Genomic DNA, 23391 nt, shown 5'->3' with positions numbered 1-23391 from the left:
GACTGACAGTATAAAAATAATGAATGTTTCTTACTGTTTTCAATCACGTCTCCTGTATTACTTAAAAAAAGGGCAATACATGGATTACTTGCATTTTTTTTAATATTGTATTGTATTGTTGCACCAAATGAACGACAAAATAATATATTTTCACTTGGTCTATATATTTTGTCAGGAAACTAAAATACGTTCCCAATTAGCCACAAGGGCAGTGTTCCCAACATTAACGCAAATTTTATACAAAAATGACACGAAAGAGGAAGTATTTAAAATTGATAGCCATTTAGATCATAATTAGTTAAACTGACTTCAGTCATAAATTACGGCAACCTCACTTTACGACGACCTATTTTTGATCGCTTAATAAAACGAAGCTGAATAGAACATGCCCTGACATGTACCTTGGGTGATGGATGGTTCTAGAATTTACCTATTTGGTCTCGCGCAGTTAAACTGACAGTCTGTCTGCCACATGCCACACCTCGCCTTCGGACAATATATTGTGTGCCAATCACATTCAAAACACGGCAGCGGGCATTACCGTCATTTTCGTTTATTTCGTGTCAACATTGATTTAGTATAAATATTGTATGTTTATATTATACATGCCTGTGGGTATAATATTAAATAAGAAATATAAACTATTTGATAAGCGTGCTATTATATAATACTAGCGGCCCGCTCGCGGTTACACCCGCGTGAACTATGTTATTATTAATTTCTGTCTCCATGACTACGTCCTAGTGACGTCTATGCAAAATTTGAGACTCCTAGCATTTGTAGTAACGGAGTTTCATACAAACTTTCGACCCCAAAAACAACCCCTTAGAAGTCGAATATTGCAAATTCCCGCCTTAGCGAGCACCTACGTCCTATAAGTAACTCCTATACAAAATTTGAGATTCTGAGCACTTGTAGTTTCTGAGATTTCGTGATGAGTGAGTGACCTTTCGATTTTATATATATAGATAAACAATATACTGAATTTATGGTTCTTCACTCCGTCATATCTTACTCCGTCATATTGCAGTGGGTTATAACGTACACAGAATACGATAGCTGGTAAAATCCAAAACAAAAAAGTGAAATAAGTTAAAAATTTGCAAGGATATATACGGGATTTGGGTACGTTGGCGGCATGAGCGATGAAAGAATGGTAAAGACATTTGCTGATGTTCAAAAACACATTATCGACGGTATAGGACAAAGTCATCAAACTTAATAATTTGATGACTTTGTCCGCGACAGATTGTGGGTTCGATTCTCATATTCTGGTGTCGAGCAAAGCGCAGGGTTGAGTTCCACCACTCAACTCAATAAGCATATCATTCTCCATGCTTTTGCAATTTTCCATAAATAATTGAAAGTGATTTTATACACTAACAATAATATTTATAAATCAATATAGTGTGAAATCTAAGTGTAATTGAAACTTAAGCATGCACAGGACCTCACGTGTGTCTCATTGTAACCGATACCAGAATGTAACCTGAGCGTATGATTACATTTTTTGTAGTGCCCGAGTTTAGGACGACACGGCCGGTGCTTAGTACAGCGTGTCGTAATCAGTGGACAAAGCGGGTATTTTATTGTGATTTACATCAGGCAAGTGTCATTGGGTGATGCCCTGTGGCAGACTGACAGTGGATCGGTGGCCAGTGCGTGAACCGCGTGCCTCGATATGTGGAATGTTAGTAGAGTATAGTGTTGAGTGAAAAGAATCTGAGAAGAATCTCTAATTGTGAGTAGATTTGTCTAGTTTCCGTAATTAATATTATTTAAATATGTAATTACCAGGTTTTAAGCAAACATTACATACAATAATTATTAACAATAAAATCGACTTCTTCAATTTCAACCCAATCCCATAATCGGGACCTAAGCAAACTTTCATCAAACTACCGTTGAAGTGTATTCTTTCCAATAAAAAAATTATAATCGGAATCCGTTGGCGAGATATTGATTTAGTGATCCATTTGTAATGTAAGTAATGCAAATTTCAGAAATAGATTAAATTAAAATGGGATCATAGGGGAAGCATTAGCTTTCAAATGAAAAGATCATCAAAATCGGTTTACCCATTAATATGTAACAAACATAAATCCTTTTACAGAAGTCGGTTAAAAATGACATGTTTATCTTATTCACATCACACAATTTCAATAAATCTCGAAACAATTCCTCAAATCGGAAAACAACGTAAATATTTCCACTCATCAAGGGGTATTTGGAAATTTTCGATATTGGGTAATAGGCTATATCGGATTCATTTCATCTTCAATGAGGTGAACGGTGAATCAGCTAGCGATGTCGATATCGTCAATCGTATCTAAAAATATAAAATTTATTAATAGAACCCTTTCTTAAAATCTTTTTGGAAACGTGTTTTTATTCTGTATCTTTTTTCTTTATCTTTATCTGTGTTTTCTATATCTTTATCTGTATATCCCTCGTTTGTTGTTGAAATTTGCCGGAAAAAGTTGTGCTACGTAACGCGCCGATATCTTAATAGAGTAACTTATTAAAAGTTCCTTTTTTAAAAGAAAAGTTTCGTTAAAAGGAAAACATGTAAACAAAAAAAAGATTACTAAATATCTGTATAAAAGAAACATTACTACAAATAAATATCCTGTTAAATGAAGCCATCTATTTTTAAAGTAATCAGAATTGTATTTTAATCGCTCAGCTCTACACCGTTCTGCTTAGAGCAACATTAAAATGTTTGTTTGCCTAACAAGTATGTTTGGTAGTAGTATTTCCTTTCAAAATAATGTAATGGCACTAAGTTCAATTGCCTTGTTTCCGTTTTTCTGGTGTATATACGCGGTATTGAATTGTAGATATAGGACTACAAAATTGTGTCACTCTACAATACAGCGGCAATATGTAAAGTTTTATTTTATTAACAAGTAGATTTATTTATTTAAATCGTTTATAAACTACTACTTACAAATCATTCAAATTCGATAATAAGTATAAAAAATATTTATCATCATGTTAGAGAATCTCATATAATTAAAATAGTTTATGTACATAGTTATAGTTTTATATATAAGTATAAAATATTTTAATAATGTGCCAAGCCCACTTTGTTTTCAGTTTTTATAAGGAAGTTTGAATTCCATAGAGTCCCGGCTATTTATACCACGAAATACAGCTCTTCTAGTAGTATGCATTTTATTTTTTTTATGTAAAATAATATATATTAGAATAATAGTATTTACTTGTAGTTGTAATGAGTCGTTTATAATCTTAAAAATATCTTAAAGATTAAATCTGTAGTTTTTTATGCAAATGGAAAAATACAACAAACTACGGCACAGAAATAGATTTAGTAATATTTTTTGCTTATCATATTTTATGATACAAGTATATTATTTTATATATATTTTATATCTCAAAAGATAAATAATATAGCTTTGAAATATAGCACAGCAACGGCTACGACGACAAGTCTGGAAAATATGCTAGTAGAATACGTATAAAATACGCGACGTGGGTGTCGCGAGCTCTATCTAAAGCAATTTGTTTACAAAGATATTATACTTAAAGATCTTCTGACGCCTTTTAGTGTTATGCAAGCTGGAAATTTTATTTTTCCACCAGGCGCAAAAGCCAACGGACATTTAAAATTTAAGCAAAAAAATATTGAATTATAATAAGTATATAACTTAAATGAAGATTTTTAAAAATAATAGTTTTAGATTCAATTGAGTATCGTAATTTAAAATGTACTAGAGTCTTCTTCTTCTTTTTCCTGGCATTAATCCCGGCTATTACCAGGGTCTACCTTCCTACTCAACCATATAATGTATAAACATATATATACACACAGCGTGAAGCTGTATGTATATAGATGTTTATACATAATTGAAGCCATTGTTGCGCAGCGTCTACGCGACTGCAAATGAATCGGTTCTGGGTTCGATTCCCACTCGGAGGAATTAAATATTTAATATTTTTATTCTCTCGTTCTGGTAACGAGGAAAAACGCACTTTGAGTTCTGACATTAAACACGCAATGCCTCCGGAATTCGGCGGAAAATGAGGAACGGTAGAATCTTAATGTGAAACCTTGTATCTTAACATTAGGGTTCCAGGTCCTCTGTGCCTATTCAGCGTGAAGCTATATCCTTTCCTATCAAATCTTTGTTGTCATCATGCAATTTCATCCATCTGCCATTCCTTCATTTTTGGATTCCATTGACGCCCTTTGAACTCGAAACCACTTCAAAGTGAGAATATTAAACCTACGATCTTCACATACAATAGTCCATTCTTTGCATCTAAAGTTCTAATATACTTATTTTTATAACAGAAGACGACCACACGAGTGAGGTGTTGTCATCCAAGCCTCCCGTCAGATCTCCTAGCACATCTTCTAACGCTACAACACCAACAAATAAACGTAAGTAAACACTTTTTTTATTGTACATTTTTTAATTCCTAATGATTTATAAAAATTTTACTATATAACTAATTTACTACCGTCACATTTTACATAAATATATTTTGATGAAACTCTTCTTACAAATAATGAAAAAATCTTTAATATTTTTTTAGAAAATAACTTCTCTAACGGTCTTACGTTCTATATTACAATTTATTTCAATTAAAATTTAAAACAACGTAATGCTTGCTTCCAAAGTTTAAATAGCTTGTTTGTGTAACGACTATAGCTTTAGTTTTAATACACGTGTTAACTGAATCCTTTCCTTGCCGAACGGCCGTGTTTGTAACTCAAAACATTATTATCCTATGTAGGGGTCCCTCTAGACTCAACTTCAACGTGCATTATAATTATGTGTAGAGTTCCAATTAGTTTAAATTGCTCCTTTAAGAATAGTGTTTAAACGCTCATATATATGTGAATGTTTAGTTAACTTAATTAACTAATATGAAATATTATTATTCAGTACATCTATCAATATAGATACCGTCGTGCACACGGGCACAAGGGTGTGACTTCGTGACGGTTGTGGACTTGACGCTGTTTCACGCTGTATCCCGCATACAGCAGGGTACGCAGAGGGAACCTAGTGTTAAGACACTCTGTTCGCCACTTTCCTCCGACATCTGGAGGCATTGCGTATTAAGTGGCGATACTCAACGCCGTCCTTTGTGCCCGAGCGAAGAAATGGAAATATAAATTGTTATTACCCCTTAAAAATATTATCATTCATAAACAAACTATTTTATATTTATTTTAATTCATTATATTTATATGAATCCAATATTTTATATAACACAAATTTACATGATACTCCTGCACAGAAAATCAGAGCAAAACAATTGAATACGCAACTGTACTCACAGTATCATAAATAATACGATAGTGCGCGAGCGTAAAACCAAATGCAATTCCAGGCAGTTCTGTTCCTGACCCCAAAATGTTAATGTCCACGGTATGACAATACTTGATTTCACTTGCTAAGCGAGGGTTGAACCATTACGGCTGACACATCATATTGCGTGATGCCCCAGAATTGAATTGATTATACGAGTACAGCTTGCCAATCTGTTCATTTTGGTCAGACCTTCCTGTGAATATGCTAAAAATATTTAAGTAATTTCTAAATTTTTTTATCAATATCAGCTTCACGCTGTATCCCGCTCACAGCAGGATAGGCAGAGGGAACACAATGTTAAGACACTCCGTTCCCCACTTTCTGCCAAATTCTGGAGGCATTGTGTATTGAGTGGCACAACTCAACGCCGTGCTGTACCTCGATACCAGAGCGAAGAAATGGAAATATAAACGTAAATAAATATTTCACTTCCTCGAGTGGGGATCGAACCCACAACCGTCGCGTTACAGTCACACCCTTGTGCCGCTGCGCCACGGCGGCCTCTATTTTATCAATATCTCCGTGTGATATTTCAATGATAATATTAAATTTATCTAAATAAAAGAAGAAATAACTATTCTATAATAATAATCGTTCTTAGTAATAGCGTGGGGCTTGAAACGGCTACCAACGATTTTACACGTTCCAAGTGCGCCACAACATCGGTATATTTTGTTCCATTTCAAAATCGAATTTTCCAACACAATTTTTATTGTCAGTTATATAAGGTTTCCTGCATAAATATTTTATGTATTTTAATCTATATTCTATAAGATACCTTGGATAAGAATTTTATCAATATTAGCAATATATGTAAATTTAAACAATATTGTTTAAGCGTCCGCACTACCAAATATAATTGCCTTATGACCCTTTGAACGTATGCCAAAAAAGCGCCAGTTATCGTACCGGCCTTTTGGCACAATGGTCCGGATCTATACGGCGATTATGTCATGCATCGCAATTCCGAACGTCCGTCCGTTTGTTGTTCTACAGTCGCCACGAACATAAATAAAATAAATCAAATAAATCAGCTTCACGCTGTATCCCGCAGGCAGCGGGAACTTAGTGTTAAGACACTCCTTTCCACCGAATTTTTCGAGGCATTGCATGTGAGTGTCGAAACTCAACGCCTGGCTTTTGCCTTGGTGCTAGATCGAAGAAATGAACATTTTAATAAATAATAATTCATTCTCTCGAGTGGGGATCGAACTCACAACCGTCGTGTTACAATTACACCCTTCTGCCTCTTCGCCACGACAGCACAAACACACATATTATATGAAATTCCTCTGTTGTAGAAAGTCAGTTGAGTTCGAGTGAAAATAGCGCGATATTTCTGGAAGGTCACCGCTGCACGTTTCGTTTAGTGTTCCGAATCTAAGATATACCAACAATATCCATTATCTACAAATAAATGTTATTCACGTTATCAATGGCATATCGTCATTCTGACGTAGGTATCTGTAGGTATCTGTGTAGATAAATTTATTTTACAAGAAACTGATCTTTACCTATGTGGAAAATATTGCAATTTATAATTAAATAATTTAATAATCAATTATCAAAAGAATATTAAACAAAAAAATGTTTTATATAAGTTCACTTATATAAAATGTATGTAAATGAAAAATATATTGCACACGCGAACAGCATTCAATATTCAATCTGCTGCATTCTGTCTCCTACGTTTTTGTGAAACGGGGTTAAAATAAACAAAACGCGAAAAAATTAACATCTTTAGTGCTTTTCTTGCTAACTGTACGAAAAACCTAGATTATCTATCAATGTGTATCGAATGAGAACAACTCCCATTTTAAATACTCTAAAGAAAGAAGACTTGACCCAAATAAATTGTTTCAACGAATTTAATATTATCATAATATCCACTGCTGTTTACATAAAATAAATTCATGTATTTGTACAAAGAAACGCATTTTATTTTCTTTGTTTCTTTTGTATTATTTACTTTGTATTTTGTTTTACGAATGTTATTATTAGTATTATATTCATAGATTTATAGATAATAATTATTTATAGCATTTTATTACACCAAATAATTAAAAAAATATATAAAAAAACTATCTACGACATCTTAATAGTAACAATTACCCTAAATACTATAAGAATAAATTGCATAATATAAGACAATGCTAGGATTTTTCTTTGTAATATTTTTTTTCTTGGCGTCTATTAAACATGCATGATTAGCCATACGTTGCGCAGTGGAAGCGTTCAATCAATCTAGATGACCTGCAAGTCTAGAAACGTAGGGGCTCGTTAGTCTAATATTAGCCCACGCTAGTAACGAACTACATGTAATATACTCGTACAACATCCTTTTACATATGATCGCTTTGTGCACCAAATTGGCATAAACTTTGGTTTTAGCAAAAATGTATTGGTATATTTTTTAACAAACATTTCAATAGAGATTGTAGTTATTTCGGTTCTGATAATTTTTGTTTCTATATATTTTTTTCAGGCATATATTCTTTTAAATTTACATAAATGTTTTCTTTACTTCTATTAATAGATAATTTACACGATTACACTTATATATATATATATCTTAATGTAATGTAAATAATAAATGTAATTAAGCACAATTTAGATAATGTTTCTTAATTGTTATGCCATTAACTTTATCGTAGTAAAATTTTGAAGTAAAGACTAATGAATAATAATTGAATTTAATTTTTATAACCGATTTTACATTTATATTATGAAATAAATTTAACAAAATATATACGATTTTTTTTATCTCTATTCACATATTATCACGTGATAACAAAAATCAACACAATCTTATTATCATTCAAGGTCGTAAAATGATAGCATATTGGCTACTAGGCTATCTTATTTTTCCATTTGTTTTTAATTGTTTTATAATATAGATAAAAAATACTATATTATATTTTAAAACTTGTTATTTGAATAAACGGAAATAGAATACAACGGAAATATATTAATATATTTATATAATACATACATAAAGAGACATATAGCAAATACCTAAAGATAACAAAATATAACCGTGATCGTGACAGATATAAAAATAATTACGTAATACGTTGTGAAACAAATTTTTAGCTTTAAATTTGTTTGCTTAGACATACATTTTAAACGTATTGCAGTAATATATCAACGCAGGAATGAATTTAGAAAAATTAAAATGTTAAATGCGTGCTGAATCGTACCAAATAGTTCTTATAGCCCATTGTTTCATAAGTTCTTCTCCGTTATTCATTTCTAAAATGGTGTTGTTATATGTGGCCAATATTAATTAACAATAAGCAATTTAAATCGCGTCTGGTGATAATATGGAAGTGCGTTAGTTTGGAGCAGCCGGCGGCGGACTCTCCTCGTGGCCGAGCCGACGCGCGTACCGCTCGCGTACACGTCTCCGCGTAAAAATAAAGTCCACAGAGCGCGCCTGCGTACTTCCCATTTATAATTATTAGTAAATCGCGGCGTGAGCGCACTGCCGTGACCGGGCGCGCTTGCGGAAAAGAAAATTAGTTTAAAGTCAAACATAAGAGCCCTTACGTGACCTACAACGACGGCCGATACGAAACCCTTGTTTTAGAGTTCATACGTAAAAGCAGCAATCACTCCTACGCACTAGATACCGGCATAATGTGATGCGTGTTGTAATCGATTAAAATTGACGTGTTTGGGACGTTTAGTCAAGATTAAAGTGAATTAGTGATAATACATAATTATTTAATTTATCAATATGCCCGAAAAACCTAGAAGACGTAAAAATAACAAAAATAAACGGAAAAATAATAAAACTAAAATAGATATAAATAAAAATAATATAGAGGAAAGTGAGTCCAGTGGTATTGCATCTTCTTCCATTTTAAATGAAGACAAAAATAATAGTGCTGTAGAAACTTCAGAAAGCACCAGTGAACTTGTGTCGGAAAAGTTAAATGAAGAGTCCCTTTCAGAACCGTGTTCACCAATTACAGAGAAATCTAGTAAAACTATAGAAAAGGAGGAAAATGAAGAAATTATTGTGTCACAAAAGTATATAGTTGAAACTCCAGATCAAATACTTAAAGTGAAACCTAAATTAGATAATAACGTGAAAAGTAAGAGTTGTGATAATGATGATAGTCCAACTATAATTGAAATAACTGATGACTCAAACGATAAAAATGATAAAAAATGGTCTGTAATAGAAAGTACTGGCGTTATTATTTCTACTGAAGAACCAAATATTGAATGGGAAAATGTAAATGAATTAAAAATACCAGAATCAGAATTAATCGAAGGTATTTCTTCAAGTAATACAATACCATTAAATATTGCTCGTTGCCAACAGACTATGTCATTAAGTCCTGAAGAAGAATTATCGTTGCGTAATTATCTGGAAACACTTAATTTATCATCAAACCAGTCAAATATTAGCTCAGGAGACATAAAAACAGAAATAGAACATATTATTAACCGTGAAGTAAAGTATAGATTGCGAAAAAAAGGATTAACTGATGATATAACGTTCACGCGCACTGGTCCTTCTCGATCTTTGGCTGTAATTGACGAGGAAGGAAGTGGCGATTCTTCTAAAACATCCCGTCGACAGTCGTATTTAAGTGACAAAAAAAGCGATAATGAGGAATTAGAGGATGACGTTTTCGATAATAATCATTCACAACCAGCTTCAAAGCATCTAATACCACAAAAATGTATTAGAGTAGACGCGAAAATAAAAGAGCCTGAAATATCTGAAGCAAGAGGTGATTGGACTGTAAAAACTGTCGAAAAAATTACAGGGGCAGAATTAGTTTATTTAACGGATTCATCCAGTAGCACGAGTTCAATATACGACGCCAATGATGAGGATAGTAAAGATGATGACATTGATGTCACTGTTAGAATCACGACACCAACAATTGAAGTTACCGATACTGAAAAATTATTATCAAGTCCATACATTGCTGAGAATATTAATTTAAAACCAGGCGAGGCAAATGGTATGGACAAATCTACAATGTTACTGACATATAATAATGACAAAGAAAATAAAAATCTAAAATTTAATGAAATAGAAAGACCTAAAGAGACTGCAATTTCCCATGAGATTATAATCCTCAATACAGACGATATTAAAACTGATTTATTTGTAAAAGACATAATAGATTCTAGGCCTCTTAAAGAAGCTCCTCAAAGTGAAGAGTTTCATGAAAGAAATGAAAATATACTTCAGAGCCCTCAGAAATCTAAAGAAAATATAGATCAATATGATCTTGAAATAAAGGTTTTAAAATGTGAACTAAACGATGCAATAAATAATTTAATCAAAGAAGTAACTTCTGATTCGGAAAGCAATGACTCTCCAAAAGACATGATTACCCGTCAAGATTCGTCTAGTAGTTTAGATTCGTCACAATGTACAGCTAAGTACAATCCAACTTATTCTTCCCTCAATGACATATCAAATATTGTACATGACGATATTGGTGAAAATGTTCATATAGACTCTAGTCTTAGTCATGTCAAAGATGTACTTCAGTCCGTTTCAATAACACAAGCTATGAAATTAGCATCCAATATAAAAAAAAATCCTGTCTCATTAAAAGACATATGTTTGAAAAAAATTTCTTCTTTTCCATTTGGCCAAAAGATATTAGAAGAATTAGCCAATGTATCTGAAAAATTGCAAGGTAGCGTATTGACTTCGTCTTGTAAAAAAGAGAAAACACAACATATTCTAGATAAAGAAATGTTACAAAAAAAAGAATTAAATGTTCCGAATAAGAAATCTAACTACAGTTTACAAAACAAAGATTCTGTCTCAATTTCTACGACTGATAAAAACAATGCCCCTCCAATATTACCAAGAAAATCGTCTTTAAAAAAGGTTCAAGATGAACAGAGTAAGCCATCTGAGCAACCCCCAAAAGAAGTATTATATGAATGTTTGTCACCATCACAAAAAATGTTAATGGAAAAAACCAATACTATCATAGAACCAGATGATATGATACAGAAGTGTAATAAGGATCTGGAGAATTCGTCATCTCCTACAGTTTCCAAACAACATAATATGTCTAAAAATCAATCAATAGGCGATTTGACTCTGAAATCACAGACAGGTAGCCGTTTGTTAGCTTTATTATTAGATTCCTCGCATTCTGATAAATTAACGTCAACTTCGTTAAATGAACAACATTTTAAACAAATATCAAAAGCAAAATCTAATCAAAGAGAATTATTTTCGAAACGTGCATTGGAAGAAATTGATTCAGCGAATTTCTCCGATGGATCCACTACAGCAAAAACCTCTTCATTTTTTTCATCTAATCATTTTAAACCAATACCGCCTCCAAAACCAAGAAAACTTTCTACATATTTTTATGAAAGTGACGAGAGTTCTGACATAAGGCAAAGTTTTCAGACTATGCGAAAAGGAAAAAAATATTTTCACTTTTCTACGGGCAATTTAAATAAAGAAATAGAAAGTGATATATCCTCAATTCAAAATATGCATCGATATTGTAGTGATTTGCGGGATATTAATAAAAAAGAATCTGCTCCACGTAGACCATCTTTACCCAAAGACTTATGTGAACAACAAATGGAATATATATGTCGAAAAGAAAAAGAAATAGATGAAGAGATTCGTCGACTAGAACAAGAAAAAAATAGAAGTCCTCGTAATAAAGGGCCACGAGCTCCTATGATGACAGATAAAGATACTAACCATAGTAATGCGTGTAACTATAAAAGCAATATCTTCATAAATAAAGATAATGTATTTCCTTCTTCGCACAATTATGGAAATACAGAAAAAAATAGAATCTCATCTTTATTTAGTAGCAGCCAAGAAGAGTTACTTAGGGAGAAAATGTATTCTGAATATGTGAATCAAATGGCTGAAAGAGAACAAAGAAAACAACATAAAGTTATTAAAGTCACTAAGACTAGTGACAATAACATATCAAAAAGTATGCCAGTCTTAGAAAATTTTGATTCTAAAATGAATAATCGTATAGAGGAAGAATTTATAACAAAAGCTAGAGAACGATGGTACAAATTAGGAATAAGAGATCCAGAGAGTGAAGACGAAAGAGAAAAAGGTAAAAATGTATATAGGGAACCAAAGATATTGAAACACAAAATAAAAGTGATTGAAGCAGGAGAAGAAAAAGATGTTAAGAAGTTGCCAAGTCATATTCAGGAGTTTGTGAAATTTACTGTTAGTGATAAAGACAACGATAAAGGTGACACTGGTGAGTCGGGCACTAGACAGCCATCTACGCATGTTGTGGTATTTTGTGCAGTGTTTATCTTAGTAATAAGTGTTGGAAAATTTCTTTTACGACTCTTACGAAATAAGTGATACTTCCTAATTTAAAAACTAAGCTTTTGTTGTTTTGTTATTGTTGTTTGTGGACTGCATGCTATTTTTTAATAATCAAACTATTATTCTTCATCTAAATAGTTATTATCAATGCGAGTGAATAGTGTTGAAAGGTAAGTCGTCAGCCTCAATTTTTTTAATGTTTTTAAATGAATATATGACGATTAACTTTGTCATTCATGTTATATGTATTTAATGTTAGGGAGCGAGAATTTATAGTACCAAAAGAAGTTAATTCTTCTTTTTTATACTTACTGCTTTATCATTCTTCCCAACAAGAATTATGAGAAATGAAGTAAAGAAAATAACATATTTTAGAATATTTATTATTGTTATTGTCAATAATTACTTCCCCTATCTTATAACTTTTAGCAATATGAACAAAGTAATCACTTATCATTCTTTTATAAAAAAATATATTTAGATATAAAAATATGGATGATTACAATGAAAGATAACCAATACAATATGGCAATATTCTGTTTTTGTCAATAAATATATCTATCTAATAGATGTGAAATATATAGTTTTCGCCTTTGTAATAAAATTTTACAATTTTTCAATTGTTATTTGTTTGGCGTTCGTTTATCAGATTTTATCGTAAGAGAAACTAAGAACCAAGTGCGTCGTCCGTGAAAATATTTGGATCGTCTAAATCTGTACTAAATGGCCTTTGATGACTCAAAGCTGCAAACTCATTCCTCTGATTTGTTTCGCACGCCCTTACGTAGCTTTGTGCTTTGGAAATGTATCATTATCACTTATCGTATTAAATCGATTATACTTATTGTATTCTATAATATTATTTTTATTTACTAACTTCCTTTATATTGTTTTTAATATTTTATTAACTTTTTGGTATAAAGAAATTATTTAATTAAAGGATTAATTAGAACTTGGTTAATGTCCCTTTTAATGAAATTTTATAATAACGTCATGTACCTACTCATACTGTATCGTAGTATCAATTACGCAGGGAATGCGATGGAATTTCAATTAACGCGTGAATAATATCTGCTTTACGTGATAAACACATGATGCAATTTTATCAGCAAAATAATGCAAGGATCAGCAAAATGAAGCTTCATAGAATTGTTGTTTCACTTCACTTTTAAATTTGGAAAATCAAAACTATATTTAATGATTTACGAGTATATTAAATTATTTATTGCTTGTATTTTTATTTTAATTATTATAAAAGCGACATCGCGAATTTACCCGTTTAAACTTATTGTTATATTATTCCCAAATTATACAATAGTTTTATTTAACTTGTAGCTCATATTGTGTTATTCTGGGGTATATAAGCTGTAACTGTAAAGTTTCTTCTAAATTCGTTTAGTAATTTTTGCGTGAAAGTGGAACAAACATGCTCATAATCTCAACACTTATAATATTGGTAGGATTATAATTAAGAGCATAAGAAGATAAGAATGTGTTAAATCACTAAACCCAATGTAAAATGTTGTTTAACCTTACCAAATACCACCAGACTGATGCACCAGTTCCTCGTCATGGTAAATACCACTAAACTAATATTCTATACTAGTTCAAGAAAATATCTTAGTAGTTAAATTAACATGTCTGTTGTCTAATATCTAAACTATATCAAGGCAAGGAATATTTTGTTTATGAAATTTCGAATCGCAATTGAGCAGTGACCAGCTATAAATAAAGATTGTTGCATACGTTGGCAAGTAGGTGTTACTTTCCTGGCGCTTCATTCACTCGTAAAGATTGTGTTTGCAACGGATAAATAGGTCTTGCTAAATTAGAAGATAGCTTCGTTGTATACCTACTTCCGTTAACGTCAACAATGAAGACCACCTTAATAACGCTTTTAAATGTTTATTGTATTATCGGTTATTTTTTTTACGAGAAAATTATTTTAGATTATTAATTATATATTATAAAAACTCAATTCGAAAATTAAATATTAATTTAAATTTATATTTCCATATCTTCGCTCTAGTGTCGAGGTAAAACGCGGCGTTGAGTTCTGCCTCAATATGCAATGCCTCTAAAATTCAGCAGAAAGTGGAGAATGGAGAGTTTTAACACTACTTCCTTACCCTGCTGTGTGCGAGATAAAGCGTATAAGCTGATTTTTATTTCATATCTTATTATATCATACTATCACTATAATAATGTTACAGTGACACATAAAGGACGTGTCTAAATCTGCTGACATGCTGGTATGGGTTCAAATTCCATTTAGTGTCATTTATATTTAGAATATTAGTGTATAGGGGTAGACGAGTATTTGCTGCTACGATATTGTTAATAGAGAAAGAATTGGGGTTTCTTTGGAATACGAATTTGGTTTTCAAACTTGAGGGTCATTCTGTAAAGAAAGATTAGTCAATTGTGACTCTAGCTGTTGAATGCTCTGTTAAAAACTATTTGAAACAAAAATATTCTGAAAGTAAAATGTAGTAATGTTATCAATTAGCAAAGAAATGTATACGTTGTGATCATCTTGGCACTGTGGGACTTGGAAATACTGTAAAAAGCTTGCTTTGTATTCGATTTCCCTTCGGCGATATGTTCTTAGTATGTTTTTCGATCTTCTAATATAAAATCCGATGTTCATTTCCACCATTTTACTGTTATAGGAACTATTTTTTTCAACACAGTATTTCGAATATAATTGAACTTTTGATACGAATTGACTACATAAATATATACTGTAGCATGGTATTTTACTGAAATTATGTACCAGGTTTATATCGTTCGGAATTCTAATTGGGGGGATGTCTTTTTATGGCAAACTTTATTAGCTGTGGCAGAAGGGGCATTAAATAATAAAACTGAAGTTGAAATAAAGGTGTCACTTTAGTTCGTCCTGTTTCTTATTGTACATACTACATACTATGTATGTATTATAGTCAAACGACGAAACACTGGCGCTTCTAGGATTGAAAAATAAAAAACAAATATTAAAACTAAAAAATAAACATTTAAATAAAATCTTTGGATTTTGGTTCTGACTGAGTTCTAACCAAGTCAGACCCCAAGAATTGGCAAGTCAAACCTAGGAACGACAAAGCTTTGACTATAACAACTATAGAAGTGTGTTAAAATATTAAATATACTGGTCTATTTATAGTCATTTTCAAAGTTAAATATATTATTTATTTTTTGTCAGAAATTAACTTAAAATCTATTTCTGTCATCTATACATATAATAAAATTGTAATAAGTCGCTGTCCGTGCATGGAAGACATATGAGAAAATCTCGTACTGGGGACAATTATCAATGTAATAGAACCCAAAACATTTATTTTTATTTTTGCCTGTTTGTTTATATTATCACAAGGACTAACTTATATTGCTACTATAGCTATCAAATCAACTAAATGTCTTTAAAGTAAATACAAGTATTTTAAATTTGCCTTGACATTTAGTAACGACAACAACGATATACGACATATCTAACCATATTATACCATATTACACTCACATGCTATTAATAAAAGCTTATAATAAATGACCTTTAAAAAAATAGAAAGCCCTCTATCAATAGATAATTTAAATGCCAGTATAGATAAATATAAATATAATTAAATATTAACAAAGGAAAATGGAATGTAATTAGTTGTCTTACATTAGTGATCTTACGCACATTTAAATATATGATACTCGAAATTGCAATCAAATCTCCCACTATTTTAAATATTTATTTGTAAAAATAGATATATAGCTTTGAGGCAAATACAGAATTAACTGAAGAGATGATTAGTTGGAAATTTTATAAATATAATATTATATTAATAATATTAATAAATATAATACTGTATTAATAAACTTTCCATGAGGCTAACCATATGAGTGGCTCCATATACAATCCACCGTATCGGGGTCTACAAAAGAGTGAATGTTAGAGCCCGCAGGCGCGCCGGAACCGATTTGACTGCGGAAGTGACGTCACCTGGGGTCGGGGCCACTCACTCTAAAAGCAGACACTAGTCACTAGTCGGACAATGTCTAAATGATGGTTACATTTCACTGATATACGTAATAATAAATATTACATGGTTTATTCTGGCTGTTTTATACTGTTTTTTATAATAATATGTTTGTGGACTTTCTTAAGTATTTTTTGATAGAAAACATTATATTATAAATTAATATTTTACTTAAATATATTAGATTATTCTGCCAACACAATTAAAGGTTATATATAGTCAACATGCCACAATAAAAGAACCTTTACTGCAACAGGTTCAATGCTCGTGTAGCAATATGGTTTAGAACGTAGGTAGGGAACAGAGTGTCTTAACACTAGGTTCCCTTTGCGTACCCTGCTCTCATAAGATATAACAATACACTAATATAGTAAATACTCTAAATAATCTATAATTTAATAAGATAAATTGTGTTCATTTTTACTTAAGAAATTAACGCACTTCTTATAGAAACATGTACAACGTAGCCATTGCTTTCGTGCAAATGGGCTCTACCTGAACAATTATTTTTAATTGCAAGAACCATACTCTCACTTCTCCGTTTTATTTTAATGGTGCGAACAGTGCTATAGTACCTATAAACAGGCGATAAAAATTATATAAGTTATTCAAGTACATTTTAAATTCATCGTATAAAATAACTTTATATTGGATAATTACTTAGAAATTCTGTGTAGGACCATTTACAAATTTATTTTAACTAGAGTAAGCACCTCCTGGTTTTGATATTTCTAAAGTATCTCGTTATTTTAAAGGTTAGTCGATTTATTAAAAGTTTATTTGATGAAGATTAAGAATCTTTTCTTATTAGTATAAGAAGGCTAGTTATAAAACACACATTTGCTTATACATAGAAAGTTAACAAAAATATTACATATTGAAACTCAATCATTGTTAGCAACTCGAAAAATCCGGTAGGAAGCGGGGAACGTAGTGTCCTCTATTCAGAGGGAACCTAGTGTTCCCTCTGAATAGAGGAGGCTATATGGGGGATACAACGTCAAGCTGATTTATATATCATTGTTAATTAAGGTTCATATTCACTTAAGTATATCATTCGGTGTATCTTACTTGTCATTTTGTCTGGAGAAACGTATTCATCTTCTTTTCGCGACCTAATCTTGTTCTGAAAATATGGTGATGTTTTATGTTTATATGATTATGACGCATCTATGCCAGAATGCCTACTTTTGTTTAATAAAAGTATTTTTTTTAATTGCAACAATACGTTATGTTAAGTATATTGTCGAAAATCTAAATATTATATTTATTTAAGTGCTTCAATTTGAATATATTTAAACTGTTTCTTTCGGTTTTTCATTTAGATACTATTTATTCAAACTCTTTATACAATAAGCTGTTATATGCGAAAATAATGTTATATATAATAGAGGCCGGTCGTGGCGCAGGGGCAAGGGTGACTGTAAACGACAGGCCGTGGGTTCGATTCCCGTTTGAGGAAACGAAATATATAATATTTTAATTTCTTCACTCTGGTATCGAGCCAAAGCGCGGCGTTGAGTTTCGCCTCCCAACACGAAATATCTTAACACTAGGATCTCTCTGCTTACACTTCTATATGCGTAAAGCTGAAAAAATATTATGGTATTCATATTATGTTTTATTTTTAGATCGTTAAGAAAAATTGCTCACTATAAAACGATTACAGTACGAGTATATTGTACGTGTTACTTACCTTTGCAAAACGTATACATGACAATAAAAAACGTCGTAAAATCACATTGTCGTTCATTTTCTTCTATAGTTTATTTTTTTATTGTTATTTTCTTATTTACTGTTTTTGTAGTAATAATAACTGTAAAAAAATCTTTTGCTTAATGATTTATTCATATAATGTGGAATATGCAGAAGGAAAATCAAACCTATAACTATCACGTTCCTTTTTCATACTGCACCACAAGGCTATAATAGTTACTTGTTTCTATTATTACTTTTACGTATTTTCTCTGACAAAATTAAATAGAGTGAAAATGTATTCGTTAATCTAGAACACATTCGGTCATTGGCAAAGTAAAGACGCTATACTCTTATAAATTTATTTTTGTGTGTGCATGACTGTTTATTAGCTGATTACACTTCTTACGTACATTAATAAACATATATTTAGATAAGAATAAAGCCATAATTATCTGAGTCAAATTAAATTAGTGTCCGCTTTTTTATATCAACATTTGAGAATTAAGTATTTTGCAGCAATAAACTATTATTTGAATTTTACTATAATATTTATATTAATTTAATAATATTGATTGACGACTATTTAAATATCACAAAGAAATCGTCTTTGGTATTCCTATAAATAGAAATTTAAAAGATTAATGATTATTGTTTTGAAATATATACCAAATTAGAATAAATATTAATAATTTATTCGCCCGAGAGGGAGTCGAAACCACTACCGTCGCCATTACGGTGACACACTCGTGCCACTGCGCGACGACAGCCTCACTTTCTTTTAAATTAAAACAAATAAAAATATCAATTCCGATAGAAATATTAATTTCTATATTTTAGTGCCATCTATCGGTAATTTGGATAAAATGAAATATTTATGCTGTAGATCGTCACGAGGTGTCTCTCCCCTGTAAATTTAATACCCAATATCCGTTTGGCTCAAGCTACAGATAAATATAGTTTTAGCGTGTCTGGCATTGGAAATATTATAAGATAGCTAATGATACTTATTATTTGTGAATATTTTGAAAATATTCGTAAAATAACTAAAACAAGTACCTAGAGTATAACAATTAAATTTTGTGATAATCAAGTAGTTCAGGTATTTGTGTTTTTGTAGCAATTTATGAGATTTTTTAAACCGATAGTTAAAGGGCCTTTTTTTAGAAGAAAACAGAAACTAGAAAATCTTTTTTTCTGTAAAATTTTCATTAAGAAAAATATTAAAAGAGGAAAATAAAAACTACTCTACGAACTCTATTTCTGTAATTAATACTTGTTCGATTACAAAGTTACGTTATGCAAAGTTAATCAATTTATAATTAGAAAATTAATAGGACCAACTGATATTCTTTTATAGCCTTTTATATTAACTGGATAAGCCATCGTGAGTGATCGTTCCATTATATTACAAGTATTGTAAATCGATCATCCTCTATAGTACCTAAAAATTATTTTCAACGAAAAAAGACAGCAATGCGTAACATTGAATAGGATTGTAGTCCTTTTTGTAGGCCGTATTATGAGTTACAATGGCTTACAAAAAATACCCAATATGCAAATGTATCATTTGGTATTGCGTACGTCAAAAAAATGAATTCATAAAGAATAAATATGATGAAACACAGTAGTGTTAAAAATATGTAATTTTTTATTATTTTTTTTGCATGTACCTACATTTAATTGAGTAATCCGTAGCGTGTAACTCTAAACGCAACAGGTTTTCGGTTCAAACTTCGATTCCCTCTCGACAAAATGAAATATTATAAAGAAATAATATTTTCAATTCTTTGTTTTTGTGTCGAGGTGAAGTGCAAGGTTGGGATCCGCCATTTAACACGCAATACTTCCAGAGTTCGGCGGAGAACGACGGGCGACGAGCTTAACACTCGACTTAACACTATGTAAATGTATATCAAAGCCCTATGTATATTTATCTATTATTGGAAAATATTCCATAACAAGCGATGCAGCTGTAATGTAAGAGGGCCAAATTCTGATAATAAAAAATCATTCTTAGTAGCTGTTAAAGCAGAAAATAATAATCATTCTAATAAATTTAAGGGAAATCATTTCAAGGCGCTGGTATTATATAAAGAGATATTAAACTTTTGTAGTAATATATTTCTTTCATTCAAAGTTCTTTTGTTTTTCAAGTTGTATACTCGTATACAAGTATTCATATTGCACTCGCTTTCTAAGAGCTAAGACTTGGCTGCCTGGGTAAAGTTAAATGACATTTGTTTCAATATAATGAATTCTTCGTCTCGTATAGACAAGACACCATCGGAGCGCAGTTGTTGCGTCTGCATTACAGTAAATATATTTAAATAGCTTGATGTATCTACGTTGAATAAACAAAGGACTATGTAAACTTCGACAACAAGCAATTTGTACTTAAATATATATAAAAAAATAACAATGCTTTTCGCCATCTGAGACCACTTACACCTACCACTTTTAAAATATTAAAATTTAGTTTAAATGTATATTTTAATATATCAACCATAGTTACTCATTGAAAACAAGAACACTCTCTTCAGTCAGAAATAAATACATAATTTTATCAACATTTACAGAAAATTAATATTTTGATGGAGAACTAAACGGAAACTTGGTGTTAGTGATAAGTCATGTCAGTCGCAATTCATAGCTGGATGTAGGGCCGCGGCCGTGGGAATCTGCAATGGGTGAGATTAATTAAAGTTGCGGCTAAATTAATAATAGCTGAGCTTGTCCGTTGCCCGTCCTCCAGATTTAGTAGAATATTGTACCTCGAGTTATAGTGACTGATAATGTCTACAAATCTTAATAAAACAAATACTGATTAAAAACATATAATTTCTACTCAAAAATTGAAACTAAGAATCGCCGAATAAACTAAAGGAATGTCTAAGTATTATTTCGTTATAAATAAATAAAAAGAAACAGTTGTTTTTAACAACTAAACTTAGGTTTGTATATTTAAACATATTTATTTATATTATTATATATTAATATAATAATTTGTATAAGCACATCCATTTCCCCAAAACCTTTCTATAATCATAATTACGTTAGATACCCTCACGCTTTTCATGTCACGCTCATATATTTTAAGGCAACCCCTTTAAAAAATTATGATAAATGGTTTTATACGAAAATATATCACAATGTAAATGTTTTTAAGAAATAATTGTTGTTAATTTTCAGCTTTAGATATTAATAAAAGTTTTTTTTAACTTATAAATATTAAAATATGAGTAACTTGTATAATATATTTATGCATACATTCATTAATATGTTTACACGTATTACTTCCCGCTTATTAAAATAAATATTATTACTTTTTTATGTCATATGTTTTTCAATTTTTTTTTGTTTCTATTCAAACTGGTCAGTCAAAGTGAAGCGAAGGTTTGTTTTATCTCATTTTTATTTCACAATAGAGAAGAATGGGAAAAAAGTAGATTGTTGTTTTAGTTTTTTAAGTTCAGTGTAGCAAGAATAATTCTAATACTAATTTATTACTTTATATATTTTATTACAAAAGTAAAAGCAATCTTGAATACGAGCACAAAAACGTTGTTAGAACTATGTACATTTACTTTGCATAAATCTTTATCTATATATATAAAATCGAAAGGTCACTCACTCATCACGAAATCTCAGAAACTACAAGTGCTAGGAATCTCAAATTTTGTATAGGAGTTACTTATAGGACGTAGGTGCTCGCTAAGACGGGAATTTGCAATATTCGATTTCTAAGGGGTTGTTTTTGGGGTCGAAAGTTTGTATGAAACTTCGTTACTACAAATGCTAGGAGTCTCAAATTTTGTCTCAGTCATGGAGACAGAAATTAATAATAACATAGTTCACGCGGGTGAAACCGCAAGCGGGCCGCTAGTCTATATATATAAAATCGAAAGGTCAGTCATTCATCACGAAATCTCAGAAACTACAAGTGCTAGGAATCTCAATTTTTGCATAGGAGTTACTTATAGGACGTAGGTGCTCGCTAAGACGGGAATTTGCAATATTCGACTTTTAAGGGGTTGTTTTTGGGGTCGAAAGTTTGTATGAAACTTCGTTACTACAATTGCTAGGAGTCTCAAATTTTGCATAGACGTCACTAGGACGTAGTCATGGAGACAGAAATTAATAATAACATAGTTCACGCGGGTGTAACCGCGAGCGGCCGCTAGTATAATATATAGACTTGAATGTCAAATATACATATGTAAATATACTAGAATATCGATCATAAAAACAGTATTAATGTAAATTTTAAAGTGAAAACCTTACTGTTTACAAAATCATACACATATTATAAAATAAATTAATTTTCACTAAGGCTAAGTACTCGCACTCAGCAAGATTTGTAGTAGCGGCACTTGAAAAACTAATTTAGCTCCAGAAAAATTAGTTGATCCCAGAGTTAAAAGAAGAAAAATGCAAATGAAAAATTGCTTTAGGGTTGGATCGTATTTTTCAATATTCTTATTTTATCATACTTGCGGACAAAGATTCGATCATATGAATAACCAATATTATTTTATATGTGAAGATAAAAGAAGGATGAGAGAGAGATTTTAAATTATACGCGATGGCTTGTGGAACTCTTAGAATGAATTATATTATAAGTTATAACAATTATAAGTTTTAAAGTTTACATTAAAAAACTCATACCACAACCATATTATATACTGTACATCAAGACACAAAACAACTATAATTCTGTGGTATTTAAGTTCTGTGGTAGTTAAGTCTTTTGTCAAATAGAGATTATGGCTCCAAATCCTATATGCAATAGATATATGCATTGTCATTAAATTAAGGCATTATTCCAACCTGGTAAACATCAATGTGGTGTTAATTTCTGTCAATTTGAGATACTAATATAGACTAGATGAAGTGATTTCATTTTGTATACGTTAGCAGATATAATACGTGTAGGAATTTTTATAAGGCTCACGGTGTACACAGAGGGAACCTAGGAACCTAGTGTTAAGAGATACCTTTCCCA

At 31.2% G+C, this 23391-nt stretch overlaps 2 protein-coding genes across 4 annotated transcripts in view; both read left to right on the top strand.

Annotated features, from left to right (window-relative positions):
• Positions 1–4416, top strand: part of LOC146538258 (uncharacterized) — a 28944-nt gene extending 24528 nt beyond the window's left edge. The window contains exon 6 of the mRNA XM_085187029.1: positions 4319–4416. Within this exon, the coding sequence (XP_085043155.1) occupies positions 4319–4416 (98 nt within the window). The remainder of the gene's footprint in view (positions 1–4318) is intronic.
• Positions 4417–8744: 4328 nt separating this feature from the next.
• The window catches only part of LOC146538257 (uncharacterized), a 74099-nt gene continuing 59452 nt past the window's right edge, over positions 8745–23391 (top strand). The window contains exon 1 of one of the 3 annotated variants that reach the window (XM_085186425.1): positions 8745–12592. In XM_085186425.1, the coding sequence (XP_085042551.1) occupies positions 9088–12592 (3505 nt within the window). In that variant the 5' untranslated portion in view covers positions 8745–9087. The remainder of the gene's footprint in view (positions 12593–23391) is intronic. The other 2 variants (XM_085186426.1, XM_085186424.1) reach the window with 2 other exon arrangements.

The sequence above is a fragment of the Heliconius melpomene genome, chromosome 6 (assembly GCF_056956725.1).
Source record: "Heliconius melpomene rosina isolate 202511_hmr_F chromosome 6, ASM5695672v1, whole genome shotgun sequence".
In the NCBI taxonomy this organism is placed as follows: Eukaryota; Metazoa; Arthropoda; class Insecta; order Lepidoptera; family Nymphalidae; genus Heliconius; species Heliconius melpomene.
Note: the sequence above shows the minus strand (reverse complement) of the source record. Positions and strands in the feature narration are given on the sequence as shown.